This window comes from Camelus dromedarius, chromosome 36 (assembly GCF_036321535.1).
Source record: "Camelus dromedarius isolate mCamDro1 chromosome 36, mCamDro1.pat, whole genome shotgun sequence".
Classification (NCBI taxonomy): Eukaryota; Metazoa; Chordata; class Mammalia; order Artiodactyla; family Camelidae; genus Camelus; species Camelus dromedarius.
In genome coordinates this window covers 6056952-6082695 of record NC_087471.1, presented here as the reverse complement: position 1 = coordinate 6082695, position 25744 = coordinate 6056952, and the positions used below count along the sequence as shown (strand labels likewise).

General features: G+C 52.0%; 1 protein-coding gene across 4 annotated transcripts in view; it reads right to left on the bottom strand.

Annotated features, from left to right (window-relative positions):
• SLC25A37 (solute carrier family 25 member 37) overlaps positions 1–25744 on the bottom strand; it is a 37197-nt gene that overhangs the window by 9027 nt on the left and 2426 nt on the right. Inside the window, exon 2 of one of the 4 annotated variants that reach the window (XM_064482480.1) lies at positions 4540–4682. The exons of 2 other annotated variants lie outside the window; for them this stretch is intronic. In XM_064482480.1, the coding sequence (XP_064338550.1) occupies positions 4540–4587 (48 nt within the window). In that variant the 5' untranslated portion in view covers positions 4588–4682. Of the gene's footprint in view, positions 1–1616; positions 1641–4539; positions 4683–25744 lie in introns of those variants that run through there. One more of the 4 variants, XM_064482481.1, reaches the window with a different exon arrangement.

The following is a 25744-nucleotide window of genomic DNA, read 5'->3' as shown; positions in this document are numbered from 1 at the left end:
CCTGGGAAATGTCTAAAAATACCTAATCGGGGCACCACCCAACATGCATGGATTCAAAAAAATTTTTTTTAATTCCCCAGACAATTCTGATCATCCTTCAGTTTGGAGAACTTTTAAATAAAGATCCCTTCCAGGCCTAGCATTTTCTTGTAACGTCTTCACCCGGCCTTGGCAGTAACAGATTCACCTCTGGTTATGTGAGGAGGTGGGGAGGGGTGGCTGGGAGGCTGGGGTTGGGGGAGAGCAGGGGCAGGAAGCAGTGGGCACATGGTGCCAAGGCCGAGAGCCAGCCAAGCCGACGTCAGTCTGAATTCTAGCTCCAGAACCCCAAGAAGGTTCCTTAAACTTGGGGTGTGGAATAAACCCCCAGAGAGCTGCTGGCAGAGTGAGAGGTAACTGAGGGATCCCCTGGCTAGTGGTGGCAGTCAACAATGACTGTCCCCTCCCTCCCCGCCCCGGAAGGAACCAGAGGGGTTCCTTTCCAAGGCTGCTCACTGACATCAGCCAGCGCACGTAGACTTACAAGGGGAATTTGGGACTGATTTCTCACCTCCCCTTCTTAAAATAAGGGGTGAGGCAGCGGAGTAAATACTGAGCCAAAACGCACCATCCTCCTGTGGAAAAGAAAAGGACAGCTGGGTACGTGCACTCAGTGGACTTCTCTGTCCTTGGGGGCTGGGCTACTCAAGGGCAGGCCATACTCAGTGGGACAGAGGCAAGGGGTCCATGAGCGCAGAGGACCCAGTGATGTCCCTGCGGCCAGGCTTGGGGCCAGCACCTCCTTAGTCCTGCGGCACCTTCATTTCTCCAACCTGCCTGCAGGGGGCACCACTGGGGGGCCGGGCGCCAGGAGACAGAAAATAAACAAGAAAAGACAAGGGAGGAATGAGGAGGACCTGTCAGAAAGAGCTGAGGAAAAGGGTCGGGCAGCAGGGGCCAGGGCTGGAGAGGAGATAATCAATGTAGTGCCTTTTTCTCTTTTTCTGTGACTCTGCCGGTAAAATATACAACTGAGGGCTGGGCATTTTCTAGCTATCTGTGGATCAAAGGAGGAGAAAAAGTTAGGGGTGACTGGGAACAACCCAAGTGTCCACTGATGGATGAATAGATAAGCAGAATGTGGTCCATCCACCCAGTGGAATATCATTCACCTCAAAAAAGGAAATTCCGATGCATGCTACCACACGGGTGAACCCCGAGGACATTAAGCTAAGTGAAATAAGCCAGTCACATAAAGACAAATAGTATATGATTCCACCTGTATGAGGTCCTGGAGACCTCTTGGGCAGAATGGTGGTTGACAGGGGCTGCAGGGGAGGGGGTATGGGGAGTTATTGTTTAATGAGTAGGATTTGGGGTCTGCAAGACGTAGGGGTCTGTGGAAGGATGGTGATGATGGTAGCAAAACAATATAAATGTACTTAACGCCACTGAACAGGATACTTAAAAATGGTTAAGATAGTACGTTTGATGTTAAGTGTATTTCACTGCAATTAAAAAAAAAAGTCAGGGTGTGAGGGTGGAGAGAAGGCAAAAGAAAATGAATCAGGATGCCCAGAGAGAGGACAAAGATTAAAAAGCAAACAAGAAAACGGAGACAAGAGAATTTCACCAACAGCCTTTCCTGTCCTGGGTTTCAGTTTCTGCTTCCCGCCAAGCTGCACGGCTCTCCTGTTGCCTCATAGTCAGTTCCCGTTCTCTGCATTTTCATTCTCCCCTCTTGGAAATTCACAATGCCCATTAGCATATTGAAGATGCCAGGAAGCCCTTCAGGAAAGCAGGCCGTTGACCTTCGTGTGCAGGCACTTCTTCAAGGTTTGTTTGTGGCAAAAGGAAGCCTCGTCTCACTGCATAACCAGTCACACCTTGCAGAACACACTTGAGGAAACACAGCTGCAGCTGACCGACCGCACACACCCTGGAAGCAGGAAGTGCAGAGACTGGCTCCAGGTGTGAGAAGGACCCCTCGGGCAGCGCCTGCAGAGAGCGGGCCCCAGGGAACAGCCTGAAAGATGAGGCCTGAGAAGGGGGCGGGGCTGCAAGTAAGCAGGAGGAGCCCTGAGCCTGGTGCTGCGAGTGATGGAGACTTATTCCACGTCTACTGCATAACTGCTCCTGCTCTCAGAGGGCCAGGAATGGAGGAAGGTGCTAGGGCCCTGAGATTGGGAGACCTGGGTCTCTGGCCTGGTTCTGCCACTCACTGAGCAAGTCCCCTCTTCCCCGCCCCCCCAGCCCTAGACCAGTGATTCCACAGGGCTCCACGCCAACGGTACAAACACCGTATTTGTGCTGAACTGGCTCCATCAACTCCCAACAAGGCTAGAATAGCCAGGTCAAGCCCTTTTCTCAAATTCTGCCCTAAGAAGACACAAACAGGACAAGCCTGCCTTGTAGGACTGTTCTCTTATTGACAGGAGGAGGGGGGAGCGAGTGGAAAAAGGGTGTTCTGCCCCAGGCGAGCTCACGGGATCATATAACAGGAGCAGCAAGGGCCTGGGCAGAGAGCAAGTCTAGCTCAGCACCCACCTTTTCTGATGGGAAACGGGGGCCCAGGACAGGAAAGGGCCTTGCCCAAGATCACGTGGATAAGGAGTCACAGATCTGGGCCAGGACCAGAAAAAAAGGGGACAAGCTGAGCCTGGCAGGGAGACCTCGGACCTTCCTGAGGGTCCTGCAGAGGACAGCCCAGCCTGGCCCCGCACCTGCAGCACCACTCGGCCACTGTCCTCCCTCCTGACCGGGACACGGCTGGAGATCCCCAACCTTTCTCGCTGAATGTCTCAAAAATAAAAACCAAGTAATACTATAAAAAACTTCCCATGACTTGGGGCACTTCCAGGCCTAGGAGAAGATGGTGCAAGATCTACCCATTCACCCATTCAAATGCATCTGCTCTGCTCTTACTTGGAGGCAGGGGTGACGGGGAGACAGGGCAGGGATGGGCGCGCGCGGGGCTCCCAGTTCATGGTGTGAACAAACAAACATCACAACACAATGGGCAGGCACCCCTCCCACAGAGGGACCGGGGCTGTGCTCCAGAAGGCCGCCCAGGAATCTCTGCTCCAGACTTCCTCCCAGAGAACGGAAATAAGGTTCAAGCACCAAGAAAGTGCTAGGAAAATGCCAAACAATGTTATTAGGATCTGCCGCCCAGCGCTTGCTTCAGAATTAAAAACCAAATTGGTGAGGTCAGTTCTCTCCTTCTGCCAAGTGTTTCCAAGTAGCACTGACATCACTAAGTTGAACCATGATAAAATGCCTAAGCCAGGCTGCAGGGCCAGACCCCAGCCCCCTCTCTATTTTCCAAGTCCCACAACCACCCACCCATGGATGTAAGGCCTCCCTCTTTGGCCCATTTCAACCCACAGCCCATCCAACGCACCGTGTGCAGCTACACTGGGGTCTGCCTGCTTATGACACTCCAGCTACATGAACAGCCACCCAAGGCAGAGACGGCAGGCCAGGAGCCGCTTCCCACGCAGGCCACAAGGGAGAGGCTTTTTTTTTTTTTTTTTTTTTTTTTCTGGCACAGTGCTTTGTGGGCAAAGGATTGTCTTCCGGAGCAAAGCCACAGACCTCATCCAGGGCTTGGAAAGCCCTCTCTCGCCTTCCAGATTCCTTAGGAGGCACGCACAATAGATGAAGAAACCCAAACCACATCAAGGGAAGCATACACAGTAAAACTTTCAGCACTCGGAGTTTAAAATGGCCAGCGTCCTGACTCGGACAGACCCTGCACCCTCATCACGCTCATTACAGGGGCTGGACTCCCGATGGTGCTTCCAACAATCACGCCCTGGCCCTTTGAAAATGCATGCAGGAATAATAAAAAACAAGGCATGGGACATCATCCAGCATCACTCTCCTCCCATTAACCAGGAACGGAGCAAGGCAGAAAATCCTTTAATGGGAACTGCGCTGTTTTCGGCACTCCGAGGCACATCAAAGTTTATTCCCAAGTTCAAAATTCTGAATCACGTCTTTTTACATCTCCCAAAGGGCAAAAGTGTAACCCTAAGGAGAATATACTTTGTCTCTGTCTTTCTAATCAAAAGGAAAACTTCATCCATTTACATATTAAGAACCAGCAAGAGAAAAAGGACTCCTCAAAGGCAGTCCTGGCCTCCCCCTCAAAAAGGGGGGGCGTTGGGGAGAATGACTGCATATCAGGAGCATGTGGTGGGGTGGTGCACTCTGAAGCCCCCCTGACACCTCTATATGACAGCAGCAAGAGGGCCAGTTCCTTGGAAAACCAGGCAGCAAAGCTGAACAGGAAAGAGATGAGGTGGTGGGAACACACCTCGCACTAAATCAGGCCTGAGTCAGTGCCCCTGCTCTGCCTACAGGAAGCCCCAGACCTCCCAGGGCTTTCAGGAGGCCCCAGTGTCGGAGGAGGGTGGGAGGAAGTGGGTTCACACACAGGAGAGCAAACCTTCAAGCCTGCTCCGCCTTTTCACTCATCTCCCATGGGGCCCAATGTTCACAAAGTCACACCTGCCCCGCCCATCGGACCAGCCACCCTCAGGCATTCCTGGTTACCTGCCACCTCCGCGGTGCGGGGCCTGGACTGCCAAGGGTCCCTGCCATTTGTCATTCATGCTCTCCAGACACATTCCTGAAAGCTTCGGGCCCCTTGGGGGTGTGCACAGGGGACACTGCTAAGGACTAAGGGATGATATCACCTACATAAGGAGTCGAAAAAATAATACAAATGAATTCATTTACAAAACAGAAAGAGACTCCTAGACACAAAAACCAAACTTCTGGTTACCAAAGGGGGATGGTGGGGGAGGAGTATGGGATTAACAGATCCACACTACTATATATAAAATAGATGAATCACAGGGTTTTACTGTGTAGCACAGGGAACTATATTCAGTGTCTTATAATAGCCTATAATGGAAAGGAATCTGAAAAAAACATATCTGTACAACTGGATCACTGCTGTCCAGCTGAAACTAACACAATAGTGTAAATCAACTACATTTCAGTTGGAAAAAAAAAAAAAGACTAAGTTAAGAGCTTCCACAAATTATTCAGCAGAAAACAAATTCCAACCAGACATCCAAAACCAAGCTCCTCGGCCCCACAAAGAAGCAGCCACAGCAGCAAACACCACTGCTCCCAGGAACAGGCCACAGACCCAGCAGCTCATTGAATCGGAAAAGGGGGCCAGAAGAGGGGTCAACTGAGCTGCCCTTGGAAAGAGGGACAGTATTTCAAGCAAGAAATGGAGCCGTCTTACAGGCCCTTCCATGCTGTTTGCCTTTTTACTAGGTGCGTATTTCTATTGGGAAAAAAAAAAAAAGCCAACAGAGCAGGGAGAGGAAGAGAACATTCTGACTGAGGAGGACGTGAACGCGCTGGGGGGCCTGGGGAACGGAGGCGGGTCTGGCTGGAGGGTGTGTGTGCAGGGGCCGCAGCGGGAAGGTGCGACGGGCAGGCAGCCCCAGACTCAGGAGGGTGGCCGAACTTTATATGATCAATAAGTGTTTGCTGGGAGAAAAGGCAGGTCGGGGCTGGACCATGGGAGGCCCTGCCTGAACAGTTTGCTAAAGTGTCTGGAATTTACTTTGCAGTCAAGTGTTGTTCGTGGTTACCTACTGCGCATGACGAAGCAAGCTACAAAGAGCCACACGGTAAGCAGGGCGCCTGGGATCGCCCGCATCTGGGAGAAGGGTTCAGGCCTGGGCGACAGAAGCCCACGGGGTCTCATTACAGGCGGGCGCTCTCTCCACAGCTGCGAGGCCACTGTAACACCACACGCCACGAGGGTCTCCCTCCCCACCCACAGCAGCAGCTCACAGCCTCGCCTGTGGCTCCAAGGATGCCATTCCCACATTCCTTTATCCTGGGAGCCAAACCTGGTCACTCCTCCCCTTCTCTAGAGAATTCCACAGCAGGAGGAGGGAGGAATGAAAGAATCCGTACCTGGCTCAGGCCCAGGGACCCAGGACACACTCAGAGACTAGATTGTGGCCTGTCCAAAGGATTAAATTATCTCCACTCTACAGGTGGGCAAATTCCCAAGATTCCAGGTAACAACACTGGAATTTCATGGGTGGGATTGGAGACCTCACTGGGAGATGAAAGGGCGGGGAGAGCAGTGGGCTGGAGGGGAAGCCTGAGCCACTGGTCCGTCCTCCCCACCTTGCAGGGCTCCAGTAAGACCAGCCAGGGCTACTGCGCTGTGTCCCAGTCCCACGGCTGGCACTCAGGACTGCATGGCCGCAGGCAAATCAGCTTACTTTTCTGAGCCCCAATGCCTCTATTCACACAATAATTAAGATAATTAAACAGTAACATTAGCAGCTAACTATCCCCCATTTTATAAACAAGGAAATTGAGGCACTAGGGGATAAGGGACTTGCCCCAAGGTCACCGGAAGCCAGGCAGTCTGGCTCCAGAGCCACACCCTTAACCACCAGGCTACCAACCTCTCATGAAAAGGTGGGCTGGGTCACCTAAGACCTCCTGCTTTTCTCTTGTCTCTGATGACTACTCTGAGTCACGGGCACACCAACTCCCGTGCCCAACCTTTTAAAGAGGAAGTAGGCCTGATGTCAAAGTCACCTAAATCCTCGCTGGTTAAGTCCACGCAGCTCCTGGGCAGGGGGTCGGGGTGCGGGAGGGGTGTCAGGGGTCTATGTCTAGCCCGCAGGCGGTACTTACAGGCAGTCAGAGCCCCATCCCCTGGAGATCACACAGCATCACTGGTTTCCAACCCTGACCATCAGCCTGGCCGCTGGTTTCGAACAGAACTGGCTAAGAATTGCTGGTTCAATACAAACCCATCCCTCTCCTCAAAAAGCGTTTGAACCATTCGCCCACCCAGGTTGTGGGCAGGAAGGGCACCGTGACCGACGGAAGCCTGGCACTCCAACCACATTCAAAGGCTAAGACTGATTGCTCCAACGGCCAGGCTGCAAGAAAGAATTTAACTCACTTGGCCTCCCCTGACTCAGCCACCTTGTCTATGTCATTGGCTTAAAACCACCCCACCTACAAGTAAGGCCAAGATGTCAGAGGCAGGACGGGAGAAATACCTGATTCTCCAGAGTGCTTCTGTTCCTGGCATATAGGCGAACTCGCTGAAGCATCACAAGGCCACACTGATGAGCACGTTTAATACACGGGTCTCCGTGGAAGCGCCATGGAAGCACAGGGGTGCGTGCAGGAGAGGCAGAGTCCACAGCCCCTGCTCCCTCCTTCAGCCCCGGGGGCTCCCCCGCCACCCGTTTTGCATGGTGGGGGGCTCCCTCTGGGCTTCTGTTTGCTTTCAGAGTTCTGCCACCCACCCAGCTCACCCTCAACTCTCCTTGGCTGCTGGGGAAACAGCTGCGTGACCTGCCCAAGCTCCCAGAGCTGGTCACCACTGCACCAGGACCGGCCAGCGCTCCGATGCCCACACCCCACACATCTGCCCATCCTTCAACCGTATTTTGCTGAGAATCCCAATCACGGAATCTCAAATAAACCTCATTGAATCACCCCCCCCCCCCCGATGCTCAGACAGTCCCTGAGGTTTGACGTTCATCCCTTCACTCAGCCATCACATTCTGAGCTCCAACTCCATGCCAGACGCCATTATTAGGACCTAGGGACACAAAGACGTCCCCGTCCTCAACGATCTCCTTTTTGAGCTGTGCACAGTTGGGGAAGTTACTAAAATTCTCTGCACTGCTGTTCCCTGTCCTCACATGCTTCCTGCAGTGAATAAATGAGAAAACGTAAGCAGGTCAAGTGCAGGATAGGAGGTGCTCAGTAGGATTAGCATCCCTGGAATTTTGTTAGAAGGGCCCCAGCAAGAGCGCCTCCTGGACCACCACCCGTGTTAATGCAGACGGCTTCGAAACATCATTAAGAGCTACCACCAAAACCAGCTGAATCCTGCCGAGAACGCGTGGGTATTTTTCCCAGCTCGCTCATGAGTAGGTGTTTGGCACAGAAGGACCTCATTACAGGTTTGAACTGAATCATCAGACTACAGAATAGGACCCCAGGGTCCCAGAAGGAAGCCACCAGCCTCGGGGCACTGGGGACTCCAGGCCACAGTTCTTACCACCTCACAAGGAAGGGACAGGAATGGAGCCCCCACCGCAACCCCCTCTGACCAGAAGGAGGCTCGCCAAATGGGAGGCGGCCAGTTTCCACTGGAGTCCAGACCCACCCCGGCCCGCAGGGCAGGCTCTGGGCCCCCCGCCTGCTCCTTCCTCCTCACACCTTCGCACCTAGCACAGGTTTCTCCATCTCTCCCGGCCTGTCTCCTTATTTGTAAACAGGGCACTTACCTCCTAGTCTCTGTGAGGATTAAAGGAAACAGTGAAAAGCCCTATGCCCGGGGTCTGGTGCTTCTATTTATGCTTTTTTTTTTTTTTTTTTTGATAAATAGCAAATTTCTAGGCAGATGTCATTTTGCCTCTAATTCCCTCCTAAGAGTCTCACTCCCTTCAGGAGGATGCCTCCAGGGCCCGCCCCGGCTCGGGAGCAAGCCTCCCCCAGTCGCTGCCTATTTAGACTAGACGGCCTGAGTCACCGTCAGGACGGCCCCCACAGCCCTGCAGTTCACTGTTCCTCCTAACAAGGAGAAGCAGGCCCAGAAAAGTGAGGGGACTTGCAAAAACACAGCCTCCAAGGGGCTCCGTCCCTCCTACCACCCCACTTCCACAATCGCCCTTCTTCGCTCCCCACTGCTAAGTGGATGGGCCTGGCTGCTGCCATTAATCCGGATTATGTAACAAAGGACCTTAGACAGCTAGAGAGGTGGGAGGGGAATCACTGGTGTCAGTTTACACCGGTGCAAAGGGTCCAAGATGAGAGTGCTACAGGAAGCTCGCTCAGAGCCCAGCGCAGTGCTAGAGACCTTTGACCGGGGCTGAAGTCCGGGACCGGGCCCTTAAGTGCCAAAGTTCCCTGGCACTGGTGACTGACACCCATTTCTGCAAGGTCACCACGGTTGAAAAGGCCCTCCCCAATGCCCAGGGACTCGCCACCCTCTGAACTGCAGGGCAGCAGCCAGATGGGGCCAAGCTGAGCCTCAGGACCTGGCAGGGGGTGCCCTTCCTGGGTCCTGTCCCTCTCCAGTGTCCCCCAGTCACCCTGCAGGACCTGCGCCTCCACCTGTGGGTGTGGACAGTCTCTCAGGGCCCTTGGATTCCGGGGGTAAATCCACATGGTGCTACAGGGCACAGATATTTCCACCGGGAGTGTGTCTCACTTTCCCAAACAGGGGCGAACCTCCCAAAATGTGTACCTAAATGGGAGCACGACAGACCGGTGAGAGCCCTGTTCCAGAAAGTCACAAGACCTCAACTCCCATCCCCAGCTTCCCCACCAAGTCCCCAAGGAACTCCTAGCAATCGCTTCACCCAGATGGGCATGAACACAAACTTCCACCAGCAGGTAAACCCGAGACTCGAGACTTGGGAGATCTCTTCTGCTCTGTTCACCCATCAATTACAATTGCAAATATCTGCCTAACGAATAAGTTAAGTGAATTGTCTCTAAGGAGGCGCTTTTTGGCCTCTAACATTTTAAATCTTTAAAACCAGTGAAGAGTCCTTTGAAATACAAATGTTTAGGGGTGTGTTTTATTTAGGGGAAGGGAAATCTACACCACTAAACAAACAGCAGGACTACGTGCAGCTTAAAGACACCTGTATTTAAAAAAAAAAAAAAAAGAATTCCAGCAGAGATTAGAACCCCTGTGCCTTGCTGGTGGGAGTGTAAAATGGTGCAGCCCCTATAGAAAACAGTATGGAAGTTCTTTTAAAGCTAAAAATAGAATTATCACATGATCCAGCAATCCCACTGCTGGGTATGTATCCAAAAATACGGAGAGCAGGGGTATCTGCACACTCGCATTCATAGCAGCATTATTCACAACAGCCAAAAGGTGGAAGCAACTCAAGTGTCCATCCATGGATGAATGGATAAACAAAATGTGGTATTATCCATGCAATGGAATATAATTCAGCCTCGAAAAGGAAAGAAATTCTGACCCATGCTAAACCATGGATGAACCTTGAAGACATTATGCTCAGTGAAATAACCCAGCCACAAAGAGACAAACGCTACATGCTTCCACTTAAAATGAACTATCTCGTAGAAACAGAAAGTATCTCATAGAAGCAGAAAGTAGAATGCCAGGGGCTGGGGGAATGGGGAGTTATTGCTTGATGGGTACAGAGTTTCCATTTGAGAAGATGAGAAACATTCTGGAGATGGATAGTGGTGGTGGATGTATAAATGTAAAACAATGTGAATGTACGTCACACTACTGAACTGTGCACTGAAAAAAGGTTAAGGTGGCAAGTTTTATGTTATGTGTATTTTAACCACAGTTTTTTTTAAAAAAAAAAACCCTAAATCCAATCAACAGCTCATTCCACATGCATTTCTGAAATCATAGTCTAAAATCCAGTCATAATCAAACATAAATACAAAATAGAAGCAGACTCACAGACATAGAATACAAACTTGTGGTTGCCAAGGGGGGAGGCTGGGAAGGAACAGACTAGGAGTTTGAAATTTGTAGATACTGACAGGCATATGCAGAATAGATAAACAAGATTATACTGTATAGCACAGGGAAATGTATACAAGATCTGGCAGTAGCTCACAGCGATAAAGAATGCAACAACGAATATATGCGTGTTCATGTATAACTGAAAAATTGTGCTCTGCACTGGAAATTGACACAACATTGTAAAATGACTATAACTCAATTTTTAAAAAAGTTAAAATAAATAAACAAATAAATAAATAAAAATTAAAAATAAAATAAAATCCAGTCATAATCAAATGATTCCCTGAGGTTTCCTTGAGCACCTGGGAGAGGAGGTTTTGCCTTGTTGTTTGTTTGTTTGGATGAAGGCACCCAGGGGTCTCAAAGGCACAGCATAATCGCCTGGACCCAGCAACCTTTCTGGCTCCAGAGCTTGCCTTGGAAGGAAACACCTGGAAGGCCAGCCGAGGGGCCCTTGGACAGAAGGCAGAAAGGCTTAAGATGCAGAGTTGGGATCTGCATCCTTTCCACGTGCCGGTCCCTGGCAGGGCTTCCCTGTCCAGTGCACCCCAGCCTGTGCCAGCCCCTAAGATACGATCCTGGGAATCAGTACTGCACTTGTTCAGGTGTGGAGGTAGCGGCCGAAAACCAGCCAAACGTTTGTACTTGTGAGACTGGGTGATGGTGCCAGTGGTTCCGAGGCCCTGCCTCGTCTCAGAGCCAGGGAGCGGAGGGGGCCCCCAGGGTGCTGTGGGTGACAGCTCTCTTGGAATCCACCCTGGACAGGCTCAGGGAGCCAGGCACCTCGCAAACCCCGTGCACGGTTCCCAAGTCAAGTGTGGTCCTGCCAGCTTCTGCAAGCCCGGCTTCCACACCCTCCACAGAGGCCACACCTTCCTGAGCCTGCCCCACTAACAGCCTATTATCCACGGGAAGAAGAGCCTTTTCAAAGCTGTCCTGTCGCCAGCTTCCTCTTGCTCATTCCTCTGCTAATAATTACATCAGGTAACGTGTCTGCGTGCATCTGTCTCTCATTAAAGTCTGAGAGAAACGCCAAGGAAGGGGCAGCCTGGTCCACTGCGAGCCCAGCGGCCCAGCACTGTGCCTTCACAGGACAGACACTCGATAACCGATCACCAGGGAGTCAGAGGCACACTACACTGCACCCACAGGCAGACACAAAGCAGACACTTTAAGCCCCGGGTGCACTCTCCTCCCCAAACGGCTGTCTGAGGGCTGAGCATGTGTCCTCAGTGAGATGCGTCTCACATCTTCTGGGGTCTAGCACACAGGGTAAGGGCCCAGGACATAATCCCCAGGAGAGCTGGGCTCAAGAGCTCAGGGAACACTAGCGGTCAACGTAGGTGTTAAAGAAGGTGTCCCAGGTAAATTTCCCAGACGTTAGCAAAGCCAGCTTTCCCGCAGAGCGGCTGTCAAATCACCTCCATAGCGCTGGCTGGTTTTCGTGTAGGCGGGGCCCGGGCACAGCTGGAGGGGGTGTTCTTCTATGTCTCCACGCGTCCTTGACACCAGATAATCACAGACAAATGACGAAAGACCAGAAACACCGGGCTTGATGTTCTGTGAATATCAGGGGAAAGACACCCCAGGAAACATCCTGAAGGCTGCAGAATCCACATGCACGGACAGCTTTTGACATGCACGCGTTATTTCCTAAGTTTGGGGAGAGCTATCTTTAAGTTTCACCGGATGCCGGAGGGAATGGCAGGAACCTTCCACCGTGGGTGAGATTTCATGCCGACTAAACCCTCATCCCGGAAACAAAGAGCTCAGGTGTATGATTTACACGGAAGCCGGCTGAACGAGAAGGGTTTCCAGAAGGGAGAAAAGGAGACTAGTGCCGGGGATGAGAGTGAGTGGCCAGACCACAGGAGTCTCATTCTACAAAAAAATTCTCCCCCACTACATAAACAGGGCGCTGCTGGGAATGGACGAAGCCGGGAGGGTCCCTGCCTTCAAGGAGTTCATGGTCTAGGAGGGGAGGGGAGGAGTAAACCAAAAGTCATACAAATAAAAAAATTACCAACTCTAAATGTCCTGTAGCAGAGGGGAGGGTATAGCTCAAGTTGTAGATCATATGCCTAGCATGCCTGAGGTCCCGGGTTCAATCCCCAGCACCTCCACTGAAAAATCAAATAAATAAATAAACCTAATTAAAATTATAAATATCCTGAAGCAAAGGAGAAAGGGAAGATGCTCTGACAGCCAAGCCAGGGGACCTCATTTAGATTTGGGGTGGGGAGGGGTCCTGGAAGTGACTCTGCGGCAGAGACCGGAAGCCCAGGGGAGTCAGGCTGGGGATGCACAGGAGACAGGCCACCTGGGGGCCCAGGTACTGGCAGGTGGGATGTGAACAGGGCCTGAGGAACGTGGTGTGACTGTAGCCTGCTCAGTACCAGGAGCACAGCACAGAGACCGTGCTGACCCCCGGAGACGGTGGCAGAGGCTGGTCATTTTACCCTCCACGCGATGTTTTGGTCCGTTTGGTCCTGACCTGCCTTGGATTGGTGAATGGAGAAGACGGAAGGGGAGGAAGACATGGGGTGAAGGAAACAGGAGAAGCTTTCTCACAGCCAAATCTGAAAGGGATTGGGTTCCCATCACCAGGAGGGGAGTAGCTGCAAGAAGCCTCCCAAGGTGAGGAGCGCCACCCCCTCAACCCAGCTGCTCCCACCAACACTCCCCCAAAATGCCCGGGACGTCTGGGCTCACCCCATCTCTGCTGCTGGCAACACTGGGTGACCGTGGCCATGCCAGCTGACCCCTCGATGACTCAGCTTCCTGGTAGTGAGCTCGTAAAAGGTCCTCGGCAGGAAGGAGTCAGACAGCTATAAACAGAGCCTTCCAGAAGCATCAGCTACACGGCTCCCCTTGAGTCCAGGCGGGGGTTTGGCCATTCAGCATTTCTAAATGGTCTGGATGAGTGGTCTACAGTATGTGTTGGAGTTGGAGGTTTCCAGTAAATTAAAGAAACTATAATTTCTCAGCAGGTCCTCCGGGATACAGGGGCCCCAAATGGTATTTGGGCATCTAGCTCCTCTCCTCGTTAGCCCCCTGGGAGAATTTCAGGACAAGAAGGTGGGGGGTGGTCTTCTCAGCTTCCTCCTTAAAGTTGAAATGCTTGTAAGTCTATGCTTAACATTTCAAGTCAAAAGACAGGGCCCCAGGTTATCCTGCCCATGCAAATAAGGAGTGGAAATTTTAGGACTGGAGGCTTCCTAAGAGACCATATGGTTTTAGTGCCATCTTGCCATCTTACAGATGAAGAAACTGAGACTCAGACAAGTGAAGTGTTTTCCCAGGGTCACTCAGTGGGTGGGGCCTCTGGCATCTCAAGCTAATTACAACTCACCCCAAAATGCAAATGTAAACGGTACATGTGTGTATCCAGAGAAAGAATCCATTTTTGCCTTGTTTCTCCCTGTCTCATTCCCTGCCCTCCATGCTCAAGTTCTGGGTTGACAAAGGTTCTCCCTGTCCTTTAAACGCTGGTCGCTCAGGGAGGATCAGAAATCTGGTTCCAATTTTTAAAGCAACTTCTAGTAAAAGCCTGGCTTTGCAGCTCCCTTTCATTTTTTAGGGTCTGAAAGAGAAGTTCAGAAACTTCCCTATGACTGGATGATCAGAAAATATGAAAGACCCTTGAAAGAGACATTCAAGGGAAGGTTGAAACGAGAACTCTTACCCCAGGTCAGAGGAAGCATTCCCAGCCAGCCCACCCTCAGAAGTCTCTGGAGGGAACAGCGCTAATTCCAAGGATAAATGAACGACCTAAAACGGGGCCAATTCAGACCACATCGTCACACCCTGCAGTGCCAACTCCTCTCCCTCCCTCTGAAACTTGAAGTTTTTGGAGGCCAAGGAGCCAGGAGTCCCTCCAACTCGCCAGTGTATTCCTTATTGTTATTTTACGGTTTTTACAATGAAAAGTCATTTGCGTAACTGACATCCTCGAGGCTCTAAGGGCTAACTATAAATCTTCAGTCATTTTCCAAGTAAGTTCATTTAACGCTTCAGGCTTCCTGGCCGGCATAAATACATATGCATTAATTCACTCATTGTCTGAGAAGCCAAGCTTCAAGGAGAAACCATTTTTAAACACAATGGCAAGAAAAGAGAACGCTCAGGTCTCTCTTTCATTCTTTAGGTTTTTAACCCCTTCACTGACCACCTCGATCCCAATGGGGTATTTATGGCATAACGACAACCAGATCCAGTCCTTGCTTCTACCCTGACCTGCTTCTATTTCTTCTGGGTAATAGCTCAGCCTTGTTTCTAAGGACACCGCTCACACACATATCCTCCTTCAAAACACCTAGCAAACAGATTTAGCAACAGAGATCTTCTGTGCCGGGGGAATCAGTGGACCCAGAAAGAGAGGGCTGGCCTTGGAGAAACAGGACCCTCTTTTTAGCAGCTGCAAGGCCCGGGAGCTTCTGTCTACACCTGGGCTGATACGGGCACCAGGAGGAAAATCCTTAACAGCCCAGTTTCCAGCCTTTCTCAGACTCACTGGAGGTGGACGGACAAAGATCAGGAACTGAACCCTCCGCATCTGATAGGAGGGTCCCCCAGAGAGAGACTGGCTCAAAGGACAGAGAGGGTGGGAAGGAGTGTCCAGCTATTCAGCTGCCTTTAGAAAGCAACACGGCAGGAGACAGGCATCTGAGTGTCGAGAACAGGTCCCTGGGGATGCTCCAGGTCAATCTCAGTCCTTTAGAAAACACATGGTCACCTGCACTGTTTGTCATGACTCTCCTGTCACCCTACAAACTGTGACTTGGGCCAGGAAAGGTCACGCAGGCAAGCCCTCAACCTCTACCAGTCACGTGACTGTGTTTAATTTTTAGCCACTGGTCTGGCTGCCGCTCCAGCTGGCACCTGCCACTCGTGTTCCCCATCAATTATGAACCAATGATGAGCCGACATGCCTTGGACGGGGCAGCTCTCCTCCCTGCCTCCCTGTTTTCGCCCTCCTCTGGTCTTCAGCTTTGCAGGGCAAGTTCCCACCCAGGGAGGAGGCTGGGCTTCCCTAGAAGCCCCCAGGCAGCCACTTGGTGGCCAAACAGGGAATTAAAATTTCAGGACAGGGGGCAAAATAAGCAATTTCAGAATAGGGGGCAGGTCCCGCCTGAAGACTCCAGTGTAATCGCAAACCACGAAAACTTTCTCAGCTGATTCTGTGGTCAGAAGGCTTGGAGCAGAACCCCAAAATCAGAGAGTCAGGGGAGGGGACAGGTGTCCTGATGGTGGCCAGGCCATGACATTCTAGGGGACAGAGAGTCATATAGCTCAGTTTTAATATCTACATCTCCTTCAGCCTAGATACGGACGCAAGATATTATTTCTTTGAGGGGCCCTTTCCTGACCTCTCCTGAGGAGGTTCAGTTTCCATGAGGACAGGCTCATGACCCTCTCCAGGAATGATTCCTTGATACCTCTGTCTTCCCTGGCAGACAGGTCTGTGGGGAGAGACTGAGGAGTGTCAAGCCTCTCGGCTCCCGGGCGCCCGGCACATCCCAGATGCTCCCACTCCTTAATTAGTCACTTAGTGAAGTCCAGGGGTTGAAGTTTCACTTTTGCAAATGCCTTTTAACTCCTCCTTGGTAGAGGTGTTTCTATGAATCAGGCTCGTGCAAGCCATGAGCAAACAAGCCATGGAGACAGTGACTAAGGAAAGAGACCATCTTGGATCTTCAATCAATGACACACCATGGATTTGCCCTTCCACCCGCATCTTCTTTCCTTTAGAAAAGCTTCCCCCCGTTTCTCTGCTCTGACTTCTCCAATCTGATCATCAGCCCACCACTCGCTCCTTTAATCCAGGCTGGAGACAGCCCCAGGACACCCATGGGACATCCTCTATCAGAGGCAGTGGCCAGCGTGTCCCTGGCCCCAGCAAGCTTGGCTGGCACGCTTCCTGCAGGCTGCCAGAGCCCCCCCCCCCCCCCCCTCCACACTCACTGCCATGCCCAGGACAAAGCTAAGCACCAGCAAAACCCTCCCTGTAGGTGGCGTGAGGAAAGGAGGACCAGGGACCCCAACACAGAGGCATCTGTGTCCTACCTCCTCCCTGTTACTGCTTTTCTATGTCAGCAGTTGTGAGCAACCAAGGACAACAGAGATGGGAGGGACCACGGTGGGAAAGGGCATCAGCAGAGACACAGAGACCCGCTCCAGGACAATTAGCCACCTGCCCAGGTCCCCAGTCTCATCTGCCTGCCACTCGAAGGGGCGGGCTCACTTGAAAAGTGAGAGTGAGCCTACAGAATGATCACCCCACAGAGAGGAACAGGGCCCTCACCCCCTAAAGGTGGCCTTAATCACCGGCTTTAATCACAGAAGCCGTATGCAGCCCCTCTCATCACCGGTCCTACCTCATCAATTTTAAATGTGTTTCTGAGCACGCCTGGAGAACAGCCCCATTACCCAACTCAAGAGGCGGCAGCAGACGGCCACCCTGGTCTTTATCCAACAGATGGGAGACACCGTGTGTAAGGAGAGAGGTTAAGTGCCCAGGGCCACGAAGCTACAGCCAGTCCTGCAGCAGCTGGAACCAGAGCCTGCATTTTCCATTCCAATGAGCTAACCTCACCCCTTCAACAGGATCCCAGTGTGATAATAAATACCATGACCTGGCACCTGCAGAGAGCTTTATTCTTTTTAAATGGTATCGAGGTTTGTTCACTGCAAACCTGGCTGTATTTTTTTTTAGCTAGATGGGATAAGTAGGCCTGAAAGGGAGGCAAGACAGGCACTGTCACTCTTCCCTATTTAAGATGAGAAAACTGAAGCCCAGCACTCTTTCCAACAGGTCATTTTTAGGCTATGATCTGGAAAGGAATCTTCAGGCCAATCCAAATTCAAATTACTGTCTTAGTCCAACTTTGACTCACTGCTGAAAAGAGAACGTACCAGAGCAGCTGCAATTTGCTCCAGAGAGAGAAGCCAGACAGAGCCCAAAATATCCTATGACAATCGCCATGTGTCATCATCCCCTTGCCCTGCATACTGGAATAGTCAACCAAGGAACTCCTACCTATACATTAGAGCCCTGTGTTCCATGCCCCGCTTTGATTTTCTGTTGGTGCTCCCTCTACTCCAGTTCTTCCCCCTCAAGAATGCTGCTGGGGGCCCATCACCTCCTCTCAGAACCTAGCTCGAGGGCTCTGCCGTCATTAACATCTGAGTCTGCACCCCAGGCTTGCTTGTTCCCACCTGATTTCTTTCCTTGACTGTCCCCCTTCAGCTCTGGCATAGCAGAAAGAGGCCTGAGTTCCAGGGCGATTATTGTTCTGAAGCTCAGTTTTCTCATCGATGAAATCAGAATCTGTGCACGCCTTTTTCCATCTTCAAAGGAGAGCAAAGAGGATCAAATGACAGAAAATAGGTCCAAACAATACAAAAATACTGTGATATACAATTACAACAGCAACACGCAAGCATAACCAGGTATTCAAGAAATAACATTTTCCAAAATGACAATAGGAACTAATATGAAGTGAGTGCTCACCACGCACCCGACACTATTCGTAACACTCTGGATGGATCATAATTCTCATAGCAGCACCCTGAGGTGGCTACTGTGTTATCCCCATTTCACAGATGAGAAAAATAAGGCACAGAGAGGTTTCAGTGCCAGTCCAGAGAGTCTGGCCCCAGGCCTGCACTGTTAATCTGACCAGCTCTACTCAATCATTGAGCACACTGCCTCTGATATGATCTTTCATCAGTTGGGTGTGTCAAGGTTTTACAAAAGCTGCCCGCAAACGTGATCCCACGTGAGCTTCTCAACAGCCCTGTCAAGTAGGTAAGTAGATGATGTTAGTCTAGGTGCCTAATAACAGTCTGTTTGACAAGGAAACACCAGCCCAGAGAAATAACCCGTCCAAGGCTTCAAAGCTGATCAATGGCAGGACTGGGACTTAAGTTCATGGGGCCTGCCCCTTGCCCAGTTCAGTGCCCTTTCTAGGGCCTCAACACCGGCACAAGCTAAACACACACACACACATGCCCAGCCCCTGCCCACGGCAGCATCTCAAATGGAGCCTTTATGGCCATGCCAGAGAACAAAGGCTGTCCTCATCCTCTGGGGGCTTTTTGCCACCAGACCTCAGGTGGGATGTGTGCAATGGAGCCAGAGGCTGGTGACCCCAGAAGACGTCCTCTCAGTGACACGAAGCTGCCGTCCCTCAACCTGACCCACAGTGGCCAGACGTTTCCTAAACCTGTTATGCAACTCTTGCTTCAACGAAGCTGCTGCTGGGATTTCTATTTCAACATGTTTTGTTTTCTCTTCAGAGAGAAAACACGAATGTGAAACCTTAACACCTCTTAGTGACCAGACAACGGCCCTTCCCGGCGAGCTGGGATTACTGGTAGGGTGGGGGAGGCTCTGAAAGGCACCTTCTGTGAGCCAATTGCAGCTTCCAGAATGACTAACAACTGCAGGGGTGAGGAAGAGGATGGGGGGGTGGGGGTGGGGGAGGGCAGTACAACTGAGGGCCACTGTCTCCAACAGGGGACGGAGCCAATTCAAGAGTGTCCAGCACAGACGCCCCAATGACACTCCCCAGCTGGCTCCAGACCTTCACGATGGCAGCCTGAGCGGTCCAGAGTCCACACACCCCAGCGCATTATAAAGTAAATACCAAGTGGGCCTATTCCTCTCTTCAAAGGGAGCCGTCCTGTCACCTAAGCTCAGGATCTAATTATAAGGAACAGGCTCTAGACACAGAGGCCAGGGCTTATTTCTGTTGCCCGGTGCAGGGAGTGTGGTCAGGAAGTGAGGAATGAATGAAGTGGGCTGCCAGATGAATTAACAGCCTCCTCGGGGTATACCAGGCCTTGCGGGTTCTACTGCAAAAAATGGGACAAACAAAAGGGCTGAGAAAATCCCTTTGTGGCCAAGAGACGTTAGGGATTCCAAACAACGCTAAACAAAACAAAATAAAAACTAGCGTTTGTCTAATAGTAGGTTTTAGAGCCCTTTTTTCCCCTCCATGTCTCTTTAAAACGACTGTGCCTTCATTCATTCAGCCAAGAGTCAGAGCGGGTAAGAGGGGGAGAGGGCCTGGGTCTCTGCCCACCACTCAAGGTAATCCAGGCTTTATTCTGAAGGCAACGGGGATGGCTAGGGGCGGGTCAGGTAGGGGGAGACACCACCAGGTGTGAACTGACACCATGGGGCTGCCCCTCGGCCCCCCTTTGCCCCCTTGTAAGCTCTGCTCCACCGCAGAGAACCGGATGGATTATCCACTCCGATCAGCTAAGCTTACCCCTTTAACACAATCCTAGTTTGATAATACCAGGACCAGGCATCAGCAGAGAGTTTTACACTCAAGCTGCGTTCACTGCAAACCTGGCTGCATTGTCTTCCAAGAGGCGGTAAGTAGATCTGAAAGGCGAGCAGGAGGAGTACGGTTACTCTCCCCCATTTAAGGAGAGAAAACTGCAGTCAGCCAGGAAGCCGGGGGGCCGAGGTGGGAGTGGGCAGCTATGAAGGATTTGTGGTCATTCATTCCACAAACACTTAACTGAGCACCTACTGTGTGCTGGGTACGGTTCCTGGCAATGGGAACACACCAGAGAATAAAGAGAGTAAAAATCTCTCCCGCCTGCTGGGAGCTGACATTCCGAGGAGGGGAGACAGACCATGCGCAATGGAGATCATGCTACAAATATGAAGAAAGTAATAAACAACATAAATAACACGTGTCAGTTAACAGTCTTGTGCTCCATAAGGTAACACGTGCTATGGAGAAAAAGCAGGCCGGGCAACAGCGAAGTGTGGACGAGGGGAGGGGAGGGGTGGGGAGGGTTTATTCCACTGTGACTAGTGATCAGGGAAGGTGTCAATGCAAAGCAGAAGGAGCTGAGTCCCCTGAACCTAGGTAGTAACAGTGGGAGGAGAGCAGGACCAATTTAACAGACATTACAGATGCAGGAGCGGACAGGTTTTGGTAGCGTCTGGGGTGGGGTGAGGGAGAGAGGGGCAGAGGCAGGAGAAACACTGTAGACGGTCACCAAATTTCTGAGGGGGGCGCCCCGGCCAAAGGGCAGGCCAGAGGGGAGGGCAGGATGTCCACACTGGACACCAAGGCAGCCAAGTGGACACGTCTTCAAGGCAACTGGACACCCAGCTCCCACGGAGACTGGACCAGAGTCACAGATGTGCAGTCTACGAAGTTCTGAGGACCCAGGCAGGACTGGAGTCGAAGAAAAGAGAGTGGAGGGCGGAGTTCTAAGGAAGACCAGGACGCTGCCCATCATCAGAGGGGCCAGGAAAACCACGGTGGGATTTACGAGCCAGGAGACAACTAGCATCGTGGGGGGGTTTCAGCAGAGTGGTAGGCACAAAAGCCAGAGGCCTGGGAAGGGACAAGGAGAGGAGGCAGACAGTGAGTGTCAACCATCCTTTCATAGCATTTGTTATTTAAAGGAGAAAAAACTCTCGGGGCACGTGGGGTCAAGGTGAGCCATCTGGGGTTTGTTTGTTATTTAAGATGGGACAAGCGTGGACATATGAATGCTTTTAAGAAGGAACCAATGGGAGGGAAGGCTAATGATATTGGAACTGGGCTACACATGAGACAGATGACCAAAATAGCCACTACTATGACCTTTATTGAGAACTTAGGCGCCAGACATTGCAGTGAGAGCTTTCCATACGTCACCTCACTTAATTCTTTTGACAACGCTGTAGGCCCTGGGATTAATACCCCCACTCTACAGACAAGGAAACTGAGCTTCAAAAGGTCAAGTAAGGTGGCCCAGGTGTAGGGCCAGGATTCAAATCCATGTATATGGGGTGGTTCCTACACGTCACCCTTCCCGGCCTCTGCTGGCTACTCTGAGAGGAAGGAAAGACCCTCTAACCTTATGACAGGAGGAGGGGCGGGCGACGGTGGGCAAGTTGGAAGGACAGTCACAGGAAGAAGAGTTTGACCAGGGTCCTGGTTCCTCTATGAACAGGAAGCCAGATGCCACACTGAGGCTGAAAAAAGTGGAGGGGTGGGGTCTGAGGAGCAGGATGGGCTGAAGCAGCTGTAGAGGAAGATGGAAAGCCAGGCTAGGGGCCCCAGAGGCTTGGCACGCAGGGTACCAGTGGAGGCTTCTCCTAAAGGGCTCCGCCGCCCAACGGACCGCTGGGCTGGTGGGGACCAGGGGTGGGCAGGCCAGTGTTAGAAGCACCAAAGGCAGAGAAACCGCAGGCCCGAGAGTGGCTGCAGTGGTGGACCTTAGGGTCCAGGTGAGATAAGGAAGGCAGGGATGGGCCGAGAGAGGAGGCAGGAGACCTAGCACAGGGGGACCATGAGACAGCGGTGGCCAGGCTACATACGATTTCAGAGCAAGCAAGGTCCTGGGTTAGGACGAGACCAGTGGAGGTAAAGGCCATCCACCTGAGGGCGTCAAGAATGGAGGGGACTGGGTGTTCAACGGCTAGTGACCAAGAGGGGCTGTTCTCAGGATGAGGATGGGACTGGTGGTGGAGGAACAGCCGGAGACTGAGGAAGAGTGACTGGACCCCACGTGGATGACGACAGTGGTGATGAAAGAGAGCTCACACCCGGAGGACACCTCCCACACAGGAGGCTCGGTTAAGCGCTCTCAGGACTTAACCCTCACAGCCACCCCAACACCAGGACCACCTTTCCTCTTTTTTACAGATGGGGAAACTGGGCAGAGAAGGGGGGAAACTGGGCGGAGAGGGGAAGAAACTTGCCCCCGGTCACACCAAATGGGAAGTGGGACCCAGGCCACGCAGACAGGCTTCAGGGCCCCTGTCCCCACCCATCCCGGCCCCAGTGGAGGCTGAGGTGAGCAGTGATCGGGAGACATGAGGGACGGATGCTGGTGGAAGTGGACGGCAGGGGCCTCAAAGGGGGAGAGGCTGGGCGAGGAACAGTAAGAGGGCACCACCTTTACCTGAGAGGCTCAGGGAAGCGGGGACCTCAGGAGAAGAGCTGGATTTCTACCAGCAAAGGAGGAGGAAGGAACACTCGGGGAAGAGGTGAGGGAGCTTGTTACAAGGAACTTCCACGAGGGATGACAGGAACATAAGGACAGGAGGAAAGGTGGCTCAGGAGAGAGAAAGCAGGAAGAAAATTCATGACAGATAAGGAAACTAGAACTCTGGAAAGCAAAGCGTCGCACCCAACCAGTAAAGCCAAGACCAGGATCTGAATCGCTCCAAGATGGTTCTCTGAGGGTGAGAAATCGCAGCTCAGACGGAACAGGTTTGCAGTGAAAGAGAAAGTGATTGGAGACCTGCCTCCCAGGAAAAATGGTGGCAGTGAACATTCCAGGTGGAGGCTGGGAGGGGAGGGCAGGCTTTGAGCAAAGCAGAACTCACAATCGAGATTAAAAACAAAAGGAAAAGTCTCTGAGAAGGAAAGGTTGCATACCAGGGGAGATACGAAAAGAGAAAGAAAGTTCTGGGCTCTAAGAGGGACCGCCAAAGGTTTCCTTGAACACTGCAGCCAGTTCCTCCACTGGGTCAGGGAAAGGGAACCCTCCTGAAGCCGGAAGGGGTCCAGAGCCCAAGCCTGTGAAAGAAGGAAAGCGGGACTAACGTCCTGAGATTGGTCACCACCCCAAAGAACGATGGGACAAAACCCTCATCAGTGAGAGGTCTCCAGACAGCTAAGACGTGCCCAGTGGAAACCAGGAAACATATGGGAGGCCTACTCCACAGAGCAGCAACCCTCTTCCACGGGACACACCCCCACCCCGTGCACACCCCTGCATGGGTTAAATAATGTAATCGATATCCCCCATAAGATCCCAGTGCCGCTCCCTAGTGAGAGCTAAGGCCACCATCCATGCCCACTGTAATCCTAGGGGCTCGCCTCCAACTCCTCTGGCCCAGCCTCCCCCTCCCCCATTCTGGGCAGAGGGGGCCAGTGGCAGGCAGGAAAGTGGTCACGTGGGGACCAACTGCTGACTCCGGGACCCGTGTGATCCCCACCCCCACTCCTCCAGCAGCGCAGACCCGGACCCTGGACATCAGCACGTGGCCTGGGTGTTCGTGAAACAGACAACAGGCCAGAAGTTCAAGAGGCCTCCTTTTCAGACCCCATGCCACTCCGCAATCCACCTTTTAGAAAAGAACCTCCCACTGAAGGAGGACAGGGAAAAAAAGGGAGGGGTGGGATCTGAAGGAGACAGAAAAAACACTCTAATTTTGTTACAAGAGCTAGAGCAATCAGGGACTTCACGCCCTTTGGAAGCGGAATGGCATCTACTGGACTCTATGTGGTTTCAAAAGCACTGGAGTGGCTGGGAGGGGACTCTGGCAGCTGCCTTTGCCCCCTGAGGACCCCAGCAGTTGGCTGCCCTGCTGGGACCAGGACAAGCAAGCTCTGAAGTGGAAGAATGCCCAGCCGCCCTGGCACCTGCCCGGCTCAAGGCCGCTGCTCCGAGCTCGGCAGGGCCGGCGACAGAAACCCCCGAAGCCAAGCAAGCTTTCCAACTGGCTCGGCACCCACCAGCTCCTCGAGAGAAGGCTGGGCCTTAACCCTCGGCCGCCGGCTGTCAGCGCCCTGCGATCAGCCTGCACCCCGGCTGGGAAGGAGGGCTTCCCCCCGCAGAGCTACGGACAGCGTTTCCCTGACAAGCAGAGCAAGAGAAGGGCTGTGAAAGGGTCGGCGGAAGTTCCCTCGCTTCAAATCTTTCCTGTTTCCTTCTGGCCCTGCTTTCACCACCAGCGCGGGACTCAGCCTGGTCTCCGAGTGGTGTGCCTAATCTGGTTGGAATTTCCTCCTCCACCCACCTGGCATTCTCCCCACAGTCCTAAGCACTCCCGACCAGGGGTTCTCACATCCACCCCAAGTGCTGGTCTAGGCGCCCACGCCACTGGCCACTCCGGAGCACCAGGAAGAGGCTCCCGGCAGACCTGCCGCAAAGGCCTAGTCGGAAAGGGACGAGCTGTGGTTACCCTTTGGTGAAAGGCCCAAGGAGTCCCCTCGCCCCCTCCCTTGGTACCACTGCGGGGTGTCGGAACTGACAGGAGAAAATCAGAGGTCCCAGCAGCCTGGCCCTTGATAGATTAGTAAACACTCACAAGCCACCACCGTGTGGCTAAGTGAGACAGGAAGACACAGGAAGGAGCAGAAAAGTTGCCAGAAGTCTTCCAAATACCCACTTAATAATCACAGGCTGTTGACTGCTGGAGCCCCAGAGGCATTCGAGATTACTAGGTTTAGAGTTTTTCATACTTTTTTGGCCATAACCCCCAGCCAGAAGTGCATTTCACACAGCCACTCAAGGACCACCACACACACACACACACACACACACACACACACACACACACATAAAAGCAGAATTTCATGGAACAATACTGCTCCTTACTTCACACCACAAAATACATGCTTGTATTTTGTACTCTCACCAATCTGGCTTTTTTAAAATGTTGCTCCCACTAATGGGTCACCACCCACAGTTTGAAAAACACAGGTCATTAAAGTGACATGGTGGGGGTGGAATGGGACTTCATGGGTAAGTGTATTTAATATTACAATTCGAAGCATCAGCAAGGCTGGCTTTCTGCACTTATGACCAGTCTAGCAGCTCGTTGAAAGTGACCAGTCCTGAGCCCCATGGTCCACACTATCTAGGAGAGAAAAATTAGAAAAAACAGGCCCATCTAACACACTCACTGACCTTCAAAAGATCAATCTTAAAAATGCGTGCCTTATAAAATCAAAGTAAACTTTTTCAAGATACGATGTACATTGATTCGGCTTCAGGTGTAATAATTACTTGAAATTTCAAGGAACATCAAAGAGGACATTGAGTGTTCTGTGTCCATAGAAAGGGGGACAGGTTAAAAATGGGAAATACTGAACTGGTCCACAGCCTCTGTTTTAGGAGTGACAATGTGAGGGCACAGAACAGTGCCTAAGGCATGAAGCAAGTTAAGGGCAGGGCTTCAACCCCAACCCTGTGCTCTTCACTCAGTTACTCATGGTCTCCGTCATCCCAAATATTTAGGAACACAGGTTCCCCAAGTAGAGCATTTCCATGACTGAAGCATGGACGCTCCCTGATATCTCGTGCTGGACAGACAACTGTGCTGCTTGCCGTAGCCTGGCAGTCTGCTACAGCCTTGCTGGGGTCATGCAGCGGGGCTCACACCTCTTAACTCTCTCTGTGCCCTTTGTCTTGGCTGCAAAATGCAAAGAGCAATCCCAGAAAGTTACAGCAAAAAAC